The 17,847-nt window shown below is 45.9% G+C and overlaps 1 protein-coding gene across 1 annotated transcript; it reads left to right on the top strand.

Annotated features, from left to right (window-relative positions):
* Positions 1 to 8,569: 8,569 nt before the first annotated feature.
* Positions 8,570 to 8,912, top strand: PHALS_01884 (uncharacterized protein; the record flags this gene model as incomplete). The annotated part of the gene is made up of 2 exons (XM_024716361.1): positions 8,570 to 8,731; positions 8,856 to 8,912. 2 exons carry the CDS (start codon positions 8,570 to 8,572, stop codon positions 8,910 to 8,912), a joined length of 219 nt encoding a protein of 72 aa, XP_024581967.1.
* Between the last annotated feature and the right edge of the window lie 8,935 nt (positions 8,913 to 17,847).

Below are 17,847 nucleotides of genomic sequence, written 5' to 3'. Positions count from 1 at the left end.
ATATATATATATATGTACGAACGACCTACACCAAACAGAAACATCACTTTCATCAAGTATAAAAGAAACGATCATTGCCGAGGCTGAATTGTTGTCCATTTGAAACGACGCCAAAATATAAAAAGAAGAATGCGCAAAAAAGTGAAAGTAACCAGTTGTTTCTACACCCGCGGTCAACGTCGAGTTTTGTTCGTGAAATTCAGCTATCCTTTATGACAAGGATTTATGGAAGGCAGTAAACATTAGCAAGTATACACAACAAGAAAACACCGCACATGTTACAACAACCACATTTACGTACCAAAAGCACATACCAAACTATTACATCTTTATCTTTATCAAGCATAAAGTGATGATCGTTGATTCATTTGTTCTAATGTCGGGTATTTGATAAATAAACAAGTTGATATAAAACAATACAAGAGGCATGATGTTCTTACACCGGGACTTAAATTTGAAGCCGCCGGTTGAAAACTCTTCTTTCGCATAAGCTGAATGAAAAGGCATACAAAAGCAATCATACACACAATAACAAATGCGCAATTTATAGCAGGGCTGTTGTAGCTCTTTGCTTAGTTAAGGTTACAGTCCTTCGTTTTATAATAGATTCAGTACGAGTGTAACGGATCACAATCCGCTACCTCCAAGATTACCCAAAATCTTAATCCAAGGCAAATGTACTCTTCCGTTACTATTTATTTTTTTTATTTTATTTATCTATTTTTTTGAGGCAGAGCCGCCTATAACTGAAACCTTACGTTTTTATAACCAAATAGAAAAACCTAAAATATATGCATGACTACTGGCAGTCCCGCCATGTAGTGGCTTCTTGTAAAAATGTAGCCACGCTATTGTGTCATGACACCGACTTGTGTAATCCACACCTTGGTAGGTCACATAATCTTGTGTGATTTACCCCTTCGTACCTGGGTGCGTGTAACCCCGTTATCCTTTTTCCTATCAAAATTCAGAATACCCACAATTCACATTTAATTGTCGCCTCATGAGGCTCGCGTGTCTGAGACATCGTTACATTCCCATGATTATCTGCTCAATTAGCCCCATGTCTATGACACGAAAATCACCCAGCTCGCTGGTTACGAGGGCGCCCTCGGGCAAAGCCCTTCTTCGACTTCTGCAGGTGATGGCCCCCGGTCGTACGCCCGCAGCTTTGCGAGAAGCACATCCACAGCCATCGGTAACCGTGTGCCACACACCGCGCCAGCCACGGACAATGGACAACAGAATTCTTTGTCGTGGATTTGGAGGAAATCGACTGTGAGTCAGATACACCTTGTCCAGGATTGAATGACGAGGAGGGCGAGGTGCGCTAACGGCACGACGTGAGCCTTGCGCAAACCTTGCGAACACTGAGTCCCGGCTACCGTGGGAAGTGGTATTATTTCCAATCGCCACGACGAGGTACAAGAGCAGTGGTTGGAGGCTGCCCGCGGGGTGGCTCTCATGCGCTCGTATCCACGTTTGGTTCACGGCCCTCGTGCGGAATAGGGCTTCCGCTCGGCTGAACCCGCTACTGAAGCGGAAGACGCGATCACTTGATCGTTTGACGTCTACGTAGTCGGGTCTCCAGCCGCTACACGAGCTAAGAATTTTAATCGGAAAACTCTGCGAACTTGCTTCATGGTACCTCAAGAATTTTAATGGATCGGTACCGCGCTCCACTTCGAGCTCAAAGAAGAGGCGCTCTCGTACCCGCAATGCGGGCTATTACTTTGGTGTTCCCCCCTGGCAAAACCGCTGCAGATGATGAAGAGCTCTTTTAGCGATGGGTGCAACGGCACCGGAAACTTTCCTCGTGTCTTACTCACAGAGGAACCACAAGAAAGCGGACGCGCGCATGAAACGCCATTTTGATTTGAGATTTTCAAACACAAGGCGCAACACCGACTTCCCGCGTATTGTCGCCCTGGGTTAATGGGATAATTCATCTCGCCCCCGCGAGCTGTATGGTTTCTCAAACGGGTGAGTCTACGACCATAATGTGAGCTCAGCCCATGACCCTCCGGCTTCCCGGGCTACCGCTGGGAAATGCGGAGCCCACAACGACGCAGAGCGTCATAATTCTTCTGATCATATGGGTCCACGACGTCTGAGCAATCTTGCCGAAATGGCACCTCAAACGCTCGGAGTTTGGGTATCCTCACCATTTCACAAGATACTGAATTAAACCCCATCGACGACGTCGATCCACAAGGCGTTCCACGTGATAGTAAGCGCCACCATTTTTATCAAGAGGAGTCGGCGGCGGGCGACGACGACTTAATCGATCGCTGTTTGGTGACTCGCGATACTCTTCGAGCTCTGGATGACAAAGTCCGTCGTCATTGGCACTCCGCCAATAATCTTGCCTAGGTCGCATACCGCTGTGCCGAGGACCTCGAGAGCTTGGAGCACTTTGTGCACCGACTGCCTAACGTTGAGGAATATCGCGCTCATTCGGAATGGCTCCTAGCCGTGGAGCAGACGAATACGTCACTTCGTGCGATAATGGAGCGCCTTGCGCCATTGAAAACGGAAATCGTTGCACTCCGTGCTCAAAACCAGTCGCTGTTGCAGCTTCTGGGTAACCGAGCGCCTTTAAGTGCTGCCCCGGCGCATATGCCTCGGTATCACTTGCGCCGGATCCCGGTACGGATTGTGCAAGCCCACATACAAAACCTGGTGGGTGCGCATTCGTCTCTAAGCGTTTAGCTTATGCGCAAGGCCTCGCTTGGCCACGACATTAAATGGTCCGATAAACTTGACAAGGCTTCGTTTTGAATACAGCAAAACTGCATGTATTGGAATTTTTCAAGCATTTTACTAAAACCAAGTCTCCGACGTCAATGTTTTCAGCCGTTCTTTTGCTTCTTTCGTCTGCATGTCTTGGTTTTCAGCTATCGCATCGCGAACGTGTCCTAAGACATTCAGTCTGAGAGACAGGAAGTCATTGACTTCTTTACGGACTTTGATGGAGCTTATACCCGCTAGCAGTTCGGCTATTCTTCTCCACCAAGCCCTGAACCATGGGATAGTTGCGTTAGCAGAACGCAAAGGTTAACAAGCCCGTTCACTTTGAACGGCGTGTAGCCGGTAGAGGCATGCATAGCAATGTTCAGAGCAAATTCCACATGTGACAGCATAGTGCTCCAGCGCCATGGCGACTCAGCGCAGACGCTGCAATGAACTTCTTCAACGACGTGATTCATGCGCTCAGTTTGGCCATCGGGACCGCTGTTAGCATAGTCAAATTGGTGCTGAGCAACCTGAAGATTGTCGGCCAGAACTTCCCATTAAAACGTGAGTATATATCAGAGACAGATGACCCCGGGGGTCCGAGATTTCAAAAGACATAAAACAAACAGCATCGCCTTACCCACACCGTCGATGGTGTCCGGCACTACTGCAAAATGAACCATCTTGCTCAAACGGCCCACAAAGACCACCACGCCCGTGTTGCCCGCTGAGTCCTTCGGCCGGCCAAACACAAAGTCCATACTCATGGCCTACTAACACCCGGAGGGTATCGGTAAACTTGCCAGCGGCGCCGCCATATTCGGAGAGGGTTTCATGCTTGACACGTCTCACGCGTGCGCACCTATATGCTCCTCCATTTGTACACCTTGGGCCAGTTCACAGAGCTGTTCGTCTTCTCAAGACCGAGATGGCCACTGAGTGGGGTGTCGTGAGCCTCATAGAGGATACGGTAATTTAAATTTTCATCGTGAAAAAAACACAATTTGTGGCGTATCCGTCGAATCTATGCTAAAATACAGCAACTTATTTTGTTGCGAATATCGGTCTGACCGTGCGCGTAAATGCGTTAACAATTTCTTGTCCGAGTTTCTAAACTCCTTGCTCCCGAGAGTCTGTGGCCACGCGACACACATCATATCATTACTCTCATATGGGGCGCGGATCAAATCCGTCACTGACGACGCCACCGTTGTAACAGAAGCAGTCTTATAATCGTGTTTGCATGACAACGCATCAGCCAAAGCATTCTGCTATCCTGACCTTTACTTCTTTTTGAAGTTATACTTTACGATGAAGGAGAGCCACCTTGCTTTCTTTTGCGAGAGGTGAGGCGACTGAGTCGCAGTGCGTAAAAACGCATGATCTGTGTAGATCGCAAATGGCTTTGAGTCATGCAGGTGCACCCTGAATTTGACTAGTGGATACTTTTTCGCCAGTAATTACTTGTCGTGGACTGAGTAGTTCCTCTCCGCAGCCTTAAGCTGGCAAGATTCGAAATCAATCACCCGATCTCGCCCCTCGGCGTCTACTTGCAGCAGTGCGCAGCCGATGGCAAAGTCCGAAGGTCATAGACGACGCTGAAAAGACGATCAGGGTCTAGCAGCACCAGTATTGGTGCATGCAGGAGGCTATCTTTGCTCCCGTCAAAAGCCTCCTGATGCTCGGTGTCCCAACACCATCCCTTATCCTTCTTGAGTAGATTTGGCAATGGCCGTGCTATTCCCGGAAAATTTGCGCCATACTTGTGCAAGTAGTTGGCGAGCCAAGTCACTTGCGCAATTCCTGGCCAGTGTACAATGGCCTTGACGTTTGAGGGATCTGCTCGAAAGCCACGCTTACTAATGAAGCATTCTAGAAAGGGGGATTTATTCAGCGTCAAAATGCACTCATCTGCATTGGTATACATCTTATTCGTGCCCATACCCTCGAGCACGCTTTCAAATAGACGATGTGGTTCTCCTAATATTTTTCGCCGTGCCCCACACGACTGTGGACGAAGACGTCGTCGAAGTATGTTTGTGCATACGCCCGTTGGGGCCTGAACAACTGCGTCACAAGACAATTGAAAATGCCGGTGCGTTTTACAGCCCTTGATGCATCACCAGTCACTCCCAGAGCTCTTACGGCTGTCAGCGGAATATTACTCGCTTTTATGAGCAATCGACCAAGTCGATCGCACGGAATTGTGTACAGCCAACCATATTGTTCTGGATAACATCCTTCCTCGGAATCGGCGTTTGTGTCGGAACGGTAGCAGCATTAAGCTGATTGTAAGAGTGAACGATACGATACTTTACGTTGGCTTCCGGGCACAAAACAGGGCGTCGAGTGTCGAATGGGGGGACTTGCTCTCACTCACCATTTCTGCATCGTGATTTACACGGAAAAAGGCGTTAATGACGTCACACTGCTCCTTGGGCAGGGGCCATTGGCGTGTTACGAAGTATTTGGTTCCCGGAAAACAGGTCAATCACCTGGGTTTGGAGGCAGGACCGACGGCGGGTCTTTGGAGAGGACGTTTCGAAATTCCATTAGCAAAAGAATAGTATGGATCCGAGGGATTCTTCAGGATCAACGATCAACTACGTGCGTTCAGCACCGTCTTTGTATACTCTGGGACAGCTACATCCAGAAGCGACGACGAGTTAATCTCCTCGTTTTTTGGTATAATAGCCACCTCGGCTAGTTTGCCTTCCTTCAAGGCACCGCCAAACTCTTCGAAGTTATCGTCGTCTAGCTCAAGAAGAGAATCCACCGCGGGAATAGCCTTGATGATAACGTCGCCGTTTTCCTTCCCCCGTTATACCATTGACAAGGGTGTATAACGTGTCACTCCACGTGCATCAGAAGGGTCATGCTCAAGATGCATCGGACCTCGTCTGACCATGCCACTCTTGGAATGCAGCAACAGCTGTAATACTTGAGCTGTGCTCAGTGGGTTAGGTGCCACTCCACGTTCAACCCGCGAGCCATGCTCGGAACTCTGTCCGATGTCCCATCCGTACTCGACAACTCGAATACAACGTGTCCAGCAATTGTCCTTACCGGTTCAGTTCCCGCGCCAATAGCGCTTCTGCTTCCCAGCAGATGTGGGTTAATGACTCTCCAGGACTCCATCAGAAGATGTATGCGTAGTGCCCAAGGTCTTCGGCCTCCTATCAATCCATGGCTCAAGGTGTTTCAACCATGCCATACAAAGGGTTAGGCTATACCTTGAATTCAAGTCTAAGTCTGAGCAGCGTTCCACGCTATCGAAGTCAAGAAACTCCGGGGTCATTCGGTACCCTCGGAACCGTGAAACAGGTCCCCGTCACTAAGCGAACAGTGACGGTGTCACTCAGCCGCGCTTCAGCGTCTCAGTATATGTTTGACTACTTGCGATCATGGAGCATTGAGCATGAACGCCCGATGCCCCGGAGACGGGAAGGACCTTCCATGGCTTCTTTAAGCCCATCACGGTTGCTTCCACAACAAGAAATTCTGGCTTGCATATACGTTCCGTGTTCAACAGAACGGAGCCCTTCAGGGCTAGGCCCTGCTGCCCTATACCTCCTTGAGGCTAAACAGAACTCCATTCTCCACCCAGAAGGGCTCTCTGCGCCTACAGGGTTTAGTCGCCCCCCGCGTCAAACAAGGCTGGCTAGATGCAAGATGTCGGTTTGACGAACCAACACGCGCCATGCGTAGGGGAAAACCCGTCTATAGGTGACGGGCATCTCAACAGAAAAACACCGTCGGGTGTTTAAACGCTGCCCGGCAGCTCGGAACTCTCCCTCCTCTTTCTCAGCACAGCTAAGATCCTTTGGCTCAGGTCTGCTTGACGTGCTCTGAAGATGTGCATTCCAACCAAGTCGTGCCGACTTAAAGCTAAGTTCGGCATTCAATGCCACATTTACCGCTTCTTCAAAAGATGTCGGATGTGACGGAAGACTTCCATTCTGGCCACGCCAGTGCGAAAGCCATCCCTAAAGACCGTCACTGTGACCGCTTGGGGGAGAGGGTCAGCTGCCATTCCCGGCAATGAGAGTACTCAACTTTTGGACACAGTCCACCAAATCCTTCTTGCCACGTCGGGTAGCAAAAATACGCGATCGCATGCGATATGCCTCGTAAGCGGCAAGAACACTCGCAAAAGCTGCGCCAGGAAGAGAACGCCGCTTTCACCGAATTGCCGCACGTCAGAGGCCATTCTCGTTCTCGACCCCGAGTATTGATTGAGCTAGCGCCACGCGCTGTTGCTAATTGCAGATGCCATAGCCATCTCGGCCTTTCTCATTCAGAGCCGGAGATTCTCTCCATCCTTACCCTCAGAGGTAAAAATGCTTACCATGAGCGGCCTGGGTCGAGTGGAGTCAACTGTCGTCGACGGTGGCGCCATGTACGCAGTTTTCTGCTGTAGGTGCTCTGTGAGAGAGAGCATTTTCATAGTTTGAAATGGCCTTCAAGGTCGCGGTTGTCGTTTCAGGTCCTTGCGAAGCAAGGTTTTGCACGCCCTAAGAGCTAAGCAGGAACATTCGTTTTTTAAGCACGTCCTTCTTGCCTTGGGGCACATAAAATAATTGCTCCATAGTTACAGAGGATAAGTCGAAACGACTCAGGCGAAAATTGACTAAGCGTGCTATCAAATGCAGCGGGTTGCTGTAGCGATGGCTAAAGGAAGCTTACTCAAGCTCACCGACCTTCGTTCTATACTGGAATTAAAACGAGTGTAGCGGATCGCAATCCGCTACCTCCACGAGTTCCCAAAACCATAACTAAAGACAAATGTACTCTTCCATTCAAAATTACAATTGTATTTATCTAATTATTTGCGGCAGAGCCGCCTATATCTTGAGTCTTAGGTTTTCCAAATCAAATACCCGCCCGTTGTGACTTCTTGTTAAGGTGTAGCCACACCATTGTGTAATTTTACCTACTTGAGTAATGCACATTTTTGTACGGTCTCATTACAGAATCAACACATATACGTTTTAGCACGCGACTCATCATCACAATCAAACAAAGAATGCCCATACCATGTTCACAATTGATATATTTGTCTTGATAGGGATTTATCATCAATTTGTTATCATTATATTCTTTCTGGGAAAGGTGGGTACATTAAACATTATTGATATACAGTTGAAGTTTGTATGACATGTAGCAAGAAGCATCATAATTTTACACCGGGATTCGATCCCGGGCCTACTGGGAGAAAGATAGCTATTTTTATCGTTTAGACTAAATTGAAAGACAGACAAAGCGTATAATTATACGTACGAACGATCCACACCAAACAAAGAAATTCCTTTCATTATGCATCGTATGAAGATCATCGTTGAATTCCAAAATCTGTCACATCTGAGACGGTATAAACAATGTTATGCAAAAAAGTGAACGAATATGATATTCTCGTACCAAGGGTATACCACGAGCCTCGTATGTGAAATTAAGCTATCCTTAATGCCTTGATTACATGGATAAACAAAACAATATCAAAATGCATAATACGAATTATTAACACAAGTTCCAACATGCACACTTACGTACAAACAACACATACCACACAAAAACGTCGGAATTTTCATCAAACATAGAGTTGCAATCAAAAATTTAATCTAAGCCCACTTTTTACTTAAAGTCAGGTATCTGAAAGATGTAAATAGAAGTTTGGAAAAGAAAAGCAACGGTATTCAATTTTTTATATGCTTAAGCATACCAAGTCAGTCATGTTCCTTGCGGATGCGGTTTTTATGGTATTTGTTCTTTTCCAAATGTCTCTGGTGCTAAATTGGTGAGTTAATTTACATAGGGCCCATAAGATCGTAAGCGGATGCCAGAGACGGATGGCGGGGTGTCTTTGGTAAATATTATCATTGAAAGTATTGCTCCGTCAACTCAAGCGACCTTGGCCTTGCGATACTACTTCTGGGACAAATTTTCCGGTCATCGAAGCGTGCCAACTGCTGTCAAGAAAGCGTCTCGACTACTTGACGTAAATCGGTAATTTTCAATTACTAACTATATGCAAGAAGTGATAATACATAATGCGATTCCGCATATGGTGATTGCACATTTGACGATTGTTTTGACTGGTTGCATTGCATGATCTAAGTAAGATCGGATGGTCTGAGTATGGGTCGTCAAGATACAATTGGGATGGTATGCGACACTAGGATTGGTTAAATTTAGCGGAGCGAACCGTAAAAAAGTAGAAACTACAAGTACAGCTAATAAGCTTCTAGAAACTATTAGTTCACGAGCAAAGTGTCTGAATAGTTGTAATTTGCTAGTTACTACTCGAGCAACCCAAACAACACGTTATGCGCCCAAGCTCCGCAGACAGACCCCTTCGCTTTTTCTTCAACCACTATTTTTGCTACCATCATGGACGCTACGCCAAGCCGTATAAACAAAATTTGAGGGAACAATCATCCACAAATGAAACTTCAGGGAGCGGGTGATACTGGAGAAGCGCTACTATTGGAAGATTGCGATCGGATATCTCACGCTTGAGCAGCTGGGTAGCGCGTTCGATTAATAAACATATAGCGTAAGGCTTAAAAGACATTGGAGTTCATCTATGTTGCGATTGGAAGACTCGCAGCTGCCGCTGGTTCACACGGCCAAAGATGCATATGATGCATTGTCGCGACTAGGAGGTCATTTTAAGAAGAAAGGCTTGACGGATAAGCTCAGCCTTTGTCGTCGTTTCTTCAAAGCCATGATGGATAAGGTGATGATTATCTACTCACATCAACAAGATACATTTTTTTGGCGGAGCAACGAGATGCGGTGGGCGTTCCGAGTCACTTGAGACTTGGAGTCTCAGTGAGACAATCGCAGCATTATAAAAGCTTTGTTATCAGAGCGACTCGCTGATGTGAAAAGTTGTGGCGTCCCGGCTGCTGAAATATATCGGGCTACACTTATCCATTAAATGAAGGTACATTCATATGCATTGTGGAAATTGAAAGAGGAAGATTACCGTATGTTGCTCTCACACACATACGTGGTTTTTTATATGAAATCATAAACATTCTGTGTGATGCAGAATGCTGGTTCCTACTCGGAGAGCTGAACTGGTGACAAGTTCTCTGTCTTTCGAAGTGGGCAGTCTACCGCATGCGATCCACGAAAGCTCAAGCCTTAAGAGTTCAAGATCCGTCCACCCAAGATCTTGAATATGGCAAAGCCCGAATTCAATTTCAGTACACCCTTTATTGTAATAATGAAGACCTCAAAGTTCTATTTTGTAAAACCTCTACGAGCTTCGGGATGTTTGGCATGTAGTTAAGAGCCATTACTCATTTAAATTAGTTACAAATTTAGCGTTAAGGTCTAAAGCTGTTCTTCTTCCCTCCAAGTCAGCATTGTCTAGCTTCTTCCACATTGAGAATCGCTTCCTAGTTGTACAAGCGTGTGTTTTGTGTATGAGGGACTTTTGGGAAGAATACCCACTAACACCATGTAGCACGTCGCGCATTCCAGTCCAAGCTATACTCGTGTCCTTGCCCGAACGACATGGAAGGAGTTGGGTAAACTCTCGGTCCGTCAGTACCGCAAACTGAGTTGCTGACGAATGAGATGTTTCATCATTTGCTTTCACATACGTGGATGGCACTCGAGCGGATGCAAGAAAACATCGAAGAAGTAGCAGTGGTCAGTTTACTGCTGTCGTCTTTTCCAAATGACCAGATGAACGCAGCGGTCAGTTTAATTTATCATGAGATAACGAAACCTTGAAAGCAGGTCGCAAAACCTGTACAGAACGATGCCTCTGACACTGCACGTGCCTCTGACCGTTGTGGAGAGAATGAGCCTCTCTCACGATGGCTTGTCGAGCTGGATAGCAATCACTGCATGACAACTGCGATACTCTTTGCACCGAAGATTGTTTGCGATGTCCAATCTCGAGAGACCTAGGACGATTTGGGCGTATAATGAGGGTTTAACCAATCTAAATTGCTCTCCGAGCTTCGAACGCTCCAAGATGGAGCTAATTAGGGAATTTTAACCTTCGCAGACAAAGTTTCGTGCCCGTGTCGATATCTTTAATCTTAATGAGGGTCGTAATGACTTTCATTCGTATGCACAGCGTGCTTGCTACTTGGTATTGAGCATTGTTGATAAGTCGATTGACCTTTAAACACAAGTTCTGACGACCATGTCGTGTTTGAACGGAGGGCTGAACCGGAATCAACTTTTTCGTGAGTAGACCATGACGCCGGACGATGCCATCAACCGTGCGATGTGAGAAGAGTTCAGCATCAGGCAAGCAAAGTCCAATGGCTTTGTACCAAGGCAAGCGCGCCAGAAGATCGATACATGTGAAGGTTCAGAGCCATTGGGCATCTCTTACTTTTCCTCGCCTGGAAATGAGCGTCTCGCAACGATGGTAAGTGTTTCCGTTGCGAGAAGTCAAGTCATCTTGCTCGGAACTGTAGAGTGTCTTTGCCGAGTTGGCAACAGGCGCAGGGTGCTCGTTCAGATAACCGCGGACGCTACAAAAGTCAAGTGTTCGAACACTCCCAGGGGTAAAAAGCGGGAACGACGACTATAGCCGAAGCTTCCTACTGGGCCCGAGAGGAGTACTGTCGATGCTTAGGATACACAGAACTCTGGCCTCAACGTGCATGATGCACATGCAGTTTCCACTATGAGTGAAGAAAGTGTCAGGCAAATTCCAACTTTGATTGTCCAAACCGTTTTTTTTATAGTCTGAGAAACTACGGGCTCTGACACTGGTACGTCGAACAACTTTCTCGAGCGCAAATTATGACTGGGCATGGTGATAGCCTGCCCAATGTGAAAGAAGAAATGCTCATTCGTTAAGCGAATGAGATAGAATGAAGATACCAAAGCTAGTCATTTGCTTGACAGTGAAGTTGGAGTATTTCCGAGGTATAGACGAGTTTACCCTTCTCGACCTCGATAATATGTTGGATATCATCCTAGGCATGTCATGGTTGGAGCGTTATCAGCCTAGCTTTGACTGGGAGGGTATGATGATCGTCGTCGACCAGTCGTGCAACGCTAACTCGAGCTGCATAACGACGAACGAAATGGAATTGGAGTATGTATCTGTTGAAGATTTCAGAGATGTCCTAAGTGATATTGTGGTCTGCGATGGCCCCCAATGTCCCCAGAACATGCTCGAGAAGACAGAGTAAAGACACCAACTGGAGGTGGAGCAGTCAGGCGCCAGAAAAAGAGAGTTTCCTTTGCTATCGACATGGTAGTCATGGTCGATAGTAGTATGAAGCACAGGCAAAACCCGACCCGGGAGGGAATTAAAAGGCCACCTAGAAGAGTATTTTGTCTAGTATTTTGCGTGCCCCTGATCTGGTTAGTGATTCCTAAAAATTCAAAAAACGATCTCACGACTTTCAACAGAATGGTCACAAATCTTCTTCGTCCATTGCGGGAGTTTGCATTAATTTACTTTGACGTTCATAGTAAGGGTGAGAAATCTGATGTCGATGGTCATCTTGATCATCTTTGTCAGGTCTTCAAAAGTCTGCAAGAAAGAAACTGTACGCTTATCTGAAAGACTGCACAAACCAGCCGTTCTCGGCTGCTTTGTATCAATGGCGTTTGTGTAGATTTGGAGTAAGTGAGAGCTCTTGATGATTGGCCTGTGCTGATCAGCTGAGATAATGGTTGGGCTTGGCTAACTACTGCGCAGATACACGCGCAACTATGTAGCGATGGTGTAACCCCTAACGTCTTTTTTAAAGAAGAACGTTGAATGGGAGTGGTCAAAAGATCACCAGGTGGTCTTTGCCAAAGCAACAAAGAGCTTGAGCGAAGCTTCTGTTCTTGCGATTGCAAATTACAGTAAGCCTTTCGATGTGGTCTGCATTGCAAGTGCTTATGTCATTGGTTGTGCGTTGGTCCAACAAGATGATGAGGGTTGTGAGCAAATAGTTTCGTATCAGTCGCGACAATTCCGGCTCGTAGAACTGAACTATACAGTTCATGACGAAAAGCTTCTAGCAATGCGGTATGCTTTGGTCAAGTTCCATGTGTACTTGCTTGGAGAGTAGTGCTTTTTGATCTATAGAGATCATGCAATACTGCGATCGGCAGTAAAGACATCTCGTTTATCGCAATGTATGGCTGGATGATTTTCCTTCTTTGCGAAGTCAACTTTGCTGTACCAGCCAATTAAGACAAACAACTTAGCTGTTGCGGTATCAAGACGTCCGGACTATAATCCAAAGTCTAGAAGCAAATACATGCAAAAGTCATGTCGACACTGCGACGATTTTCAGACGATCAGAGTGCAAGCTATGACTACAGCGCGCGAGGAAATTATCAAAAGACTCAAGTCTGATAACAAGACACGTTGAGGAACTTCAATGGCGCTTCCGTTGACGCACTGAAGGTCTTCCGTCTAGCACAAGATCGTGTGCTCACCGATTTTGGTGTACACGACGGATTGTTGTACTAAGCACTTGAACACGGGAATCCAGCAAGAGTTGTTGCTCCAAATGACGAAGGTTTGCGTCATCGTTTGTCTCTTATTTGATTACCACGATATCCATTTGAGTGGCATCTCGGACGTGAGAAAACGTTTCTCACTCGTTCCCGGGAACATTGGCGAACATGTCTGGGTGGGTGCGCAAGTATGTGATTTGTCAGAGAGTGAAACCATTGAATTCCACTCAGGCCCAACTTCGGTTCTCGGTAGTGCCAACTGACAGCGGGAAGTCTGTGAGTATGATCTTTATATTTGGACTTCCGCGTGAGACACACGGACGCAGTGACATTATTTTGTTAGTGGACCGATTAAGCAAGATAGTTCATCTTGCGCCTGTTCTGGACAACATCTCTAACGAGATGACAGCAAAGGTTTTGTAGATGTGATTTCGTCTGCATGGCCTTCCTGTTGGGATTGTGTCTGACCGTAAAGCACGGGCACCGAATTGTCCTTGTCAACAGTGTCACAACCGGAATATGATGGTTAAACAGAGCATGTAAATTGAATCTTGGAGGACGTACTGCGTAATTATGCTACGTCGTTCAAAGCGTGGAGTGAGTTTTTCCCTCTTTCATATTTTACGTTGAGCAACTCAACGGATGTTTCGAAAGGGGATTCGCCATTTATGTGAACTATGATATTTATTCTAGAGTGCCTGCTTCCATAATGGACGAGGTCTTTACCTTGTATAGGAGAGGAACATTGGCTTGAGAGCCAGAGTCAGACAAAATGATGTCACAAAGTAAAAAGCGAATTTTGAATCAACGAGACATTTAGACGACATGGCAGTTCGTGAGTAACAGCACGTCGATAATTTTATCGTGAAGAAACAAGCCGTTGTTCGGTTTGTTTGAGATGCAATTGCGGCAGCTCAGGATCTGCGAATAAAACAAACACATAAGAGCGGAGGGAAGAGCAAGAAGGTATGTAAGGTCAATAATCTAGTATTTTCTAGCATGACAAATCTGCCTCAACAAGCAGAGTCCAACTTTGGACAGGAGGCATTTACCGAGATTCATCGGACCGTTTAAGGGGGGGGAGGAATGCAACGACGATATGTATATATTAGCCATCCGTACATGCATGCAGCTACATCCTACGTATTATGCGGGTAGGCTATGTTGTAGAATTTTCCGAGAAAATCTTCCGAACCTACGTCGATGATCGAGCTGATGATAGGTTTCTCCATGTGTCCACGACCAGCAACAAACTCTTCACCTTGGAGATTATTCTCGGCATATAAGCTGTGAAGGACATCAAAGGATTGTTCCTACAATGATTTTATCGTTTCAAGGCGAAAATGGTACTCACTACTGAGTACCTGGAGAACAAAACCTGCCGTTTTAACAGAGCGCAACAGGGATTCGTGAGCCATCTCACAGGCTTTCACATCCATCCGGAGTCGTGTAAGCTCATCATGACACTTTTGAAACCATACCTCGAAACGGAACTCCAAAGCCGAGCAATCAGTCCTAATGTCGTGTTTGAGTAATACTCTGCGATAAGGTTTGAAACGTTCTCACAGCGATCTTTGAACGTCGATCAGAAGCTTCTGCAATGCCTTAATTTGAGCACTCTTCCACTTCCAGGGTCGCTCAATCGTTTTTCACGCTCAACCTTACCTCCACTATTCATTTCTCGTGGAAAAAGTCACGGGGTGGTTGAGACGATTGTCAATCATGTCGATCGATCTACCCGTCATCGTGAAACGAAACAGTTGAGCCATCAACGCTTCTCCAGAGTACGGTGGCGCGGCTATCCATCGGGATCGACAGGCTTTTCAGTCTGATGTCCCGTCGTGGTCCGAAGCTGTTGCTACAGGCAACACTACGACGACCAAAGCTTGGTCGTGCTCCGTCATGACTAAGAGTCCTGCCAGCGACGACTCAACGAAGCAGACGCTCCATTTTGTTCCTGTTCTCAATGTGAACAAATGTCCACCAAGAGTCAAGCTTTGCTGCGATGGGCTGGATCGAATGATGACGATTGTTGATACGACGCCAACAAAAGGAACTTTCCATTTAAACCTCTTGTCTCCATTTTTTGTTAAAAACGTCAAAGAATTCTGGAGCCGTTCTTTGCCGTTTAGGCGGAGAAAGATTTTTCATGTTGGCTTATTCACTAAATCGCTTCATTGTTGATTGGAAAGTGAACTGTTCTGAAAAAGTTTCCAAAAATGATCAAGGTACTTTCGACTTTAAAGTTGGAGGTAAGTGCTGAAATAGACTTAGCCATTATATGAAAGTATATTTTGTACCTTCTGCATGCATTGTGGAAATTGATAGACAAAGTTTACAGTATGGTGTTCCCAATTGCATATGCGATATCTTATATGGAGTCTTGAACATTCTGTGTTATACAGAATGCTTATTCCTACTTGGGGATCTGTACTCGTGACCAGACCGACCTGTCTCTGTCTGTAGAAGTGGGTGGCACAGGCCGATTCCGCGAAAGCTGAAGTCTAAGCTTTAAAAGCGCAAGCTCCGTCCACCCAGGATCTTGTATAAGTTGAATATGAGAATTTACCCCAGTACACCCTTGATCTATAAAAAAGAGACACAAGATTTTTCTTTTTAAGTAAACCCACTAAAAGCCATTGTGATATTTTGAAAGTAGCAAGGTACCACAACTTTGAGATAGTAAGTCGTTTTTCTTCCCTCCAATCGGGACTTACCTTCTCCCACCACGTCGGAAATCGGTTTCCCGTTGCAAAAACGTGTGTGTTTGAGGACCGTTTGGAGACAGCGCCCTCTTACAGTTTGACCGGTCGACTCGAGTGCGACGTGGCATATTACGTACGCGAAAGAGTATATGAGGAACTTGAAGGTTATGACTCCGGTCGAAGTAATTTTTTGCACACGGTGGCATCACTCAGGTAATTGGCTCAGGCGACATTGTCATGACAATAAAAAGCCGGTGAGACTGAAGGCTGTGCTGACTTTAGTGAGACCATTCTAATGGATGAATCTAATCTACAACTTGATCAGTATGCCATAGTAACACACCTGCGTACATCTCACACCATTGACTTGATCTCATTAAGTTTTTCGATCTTGATGCCACCGCGTCGAGAAAAAATGGCATTGGTATCATCTTTAAATCGGCGGCTGCTCTTTAAGCAAGCGAAAACGTGTAATCTTTCACAAAAGTCGACACTTTATGCGACAAGCTGTTAAAAGATATTTAAAGTGATGTGCGTGAACCAATTCAGTCGACAACGTTTAGTGGCATGCAATATTATGCCAGTTTTATTTATTGACAAGTTTAGAGAGTTCACTATGGTTTACTTGCTTTGAAATTGGCCAGAATAACCAGCAAAGTCGCCATTTTTGGCAATTTTGCGAAGACACAATCAGGTAGACTCTTTGCTGGCGGGGATTAAACGTCAAGCAAAGTGGCCAGGTTATGCCAGCGCTTGTGGTATTTTGCAAACGTTTACGCCGCCCAATACGCCCCAGACAAACATAATGGTCGGGAGCTTGATCCGAACCTTGGTGGTGTGTTCATCTTTCACGCCAAGCCGCCAAAGAAGTATTGGGAAAATGCTGTTATGACTGCCACTATCTTATGGATCGGTGATCGACGAGTGGTGCATCACTGAATCTATTGCCTATTAAGTATGGACTGGGAGAGAGCCCGTATTTACGAATTTTAAAGCGTTGAGTTGTCATTCTTTTGTTACGGTTTAAAACAACAAGTTCAATGCCGTGGCGATTTGTTCGCTAGTCTTATTATGAAGCAGTTCGATTTAAAAAACTTGAAGCGGACGTGTACTGATTTGACGCGACGCAAAGCTTCTTGTGGGTGTCTTAGATTGTCAAAATTAAAACTGCTTCTATGAACCAGAGGGTGTCGAGGAAAAATGAAAGCAGATGAAGATTTGTTATAAGATGACAAACATTTAGATTGAAGCATAAAGACAGATGACTACCGTATCAATATTTACCTAAAATGCAGAACCGTTCACAGTCGTTAGAAGGGGCAGGAACTCCCAGACGCAAAATGGTTTGTATAGCAAAGCGGTTTTAAAAGCCTCATCTTGCCCTGCAGTAAAAGGCATTAGCGAAAGCGGACGCTATAAAAAGAAGCTAAAACAGCGGAACCAAAGCAAAATAATCAGTATAGTCTCGAAGAAACGTCGGCCGCACCATAATATGTTTAGGCCGCCTTTGTCGTGGATTCAGTGGGAGATGCTGACAACGATTGCGTCGGCTGTAAAAATCAGCGAAGCGGCAAGTGGTGTAAGGCCCGAGACTTGGAAAATGAAGTCACTTCGAAAGAACAAGATGTGGGAGATGGTGCCACTACCGCATGGAGGTAAGCGATTGACTTTACACGGAGGATAATCTAGTCGGTGAGATCAAGCGTTCCAATACACGTGTGGTGACCAAAGGTTTTGCCAAAAATACGGCGTCCATAACAAAGAGACGTTTGCATCTCTGGCAAACTTCACGTCGATCAGAGTCTTGCTAAGTTTGAGTGCAAAGCACAGACTGACGATACATCAATGGATGTTAAGGCCGCTTTCTTTATGCATTATTTAAGGTAGACATTCCAAGCTATAACAGGATGTTATCATCGACGAAAGTCGACCTGATAATGTGTGCAAGCTGAAGTAGTCACGG

The sequence above is a fragment of the Plasmopara halstedii genome (assembly GCF_900000015.1).
Source record: "Plasmopara halstedii genome assembly, contig: Scaffold_1617, whole genome shotgun sequence".
Lineage (NCBI taxonomy): Eukaryota > Oomycota > Peronosporomycetes > Peronosporales > Peronosporaceae > Plasmopara > Plasmopara halstedii.
Note: the sequence above shows the minus strand (reverse complement) of the source record. Positions and strands in the feature narration are given on the sequence as shown.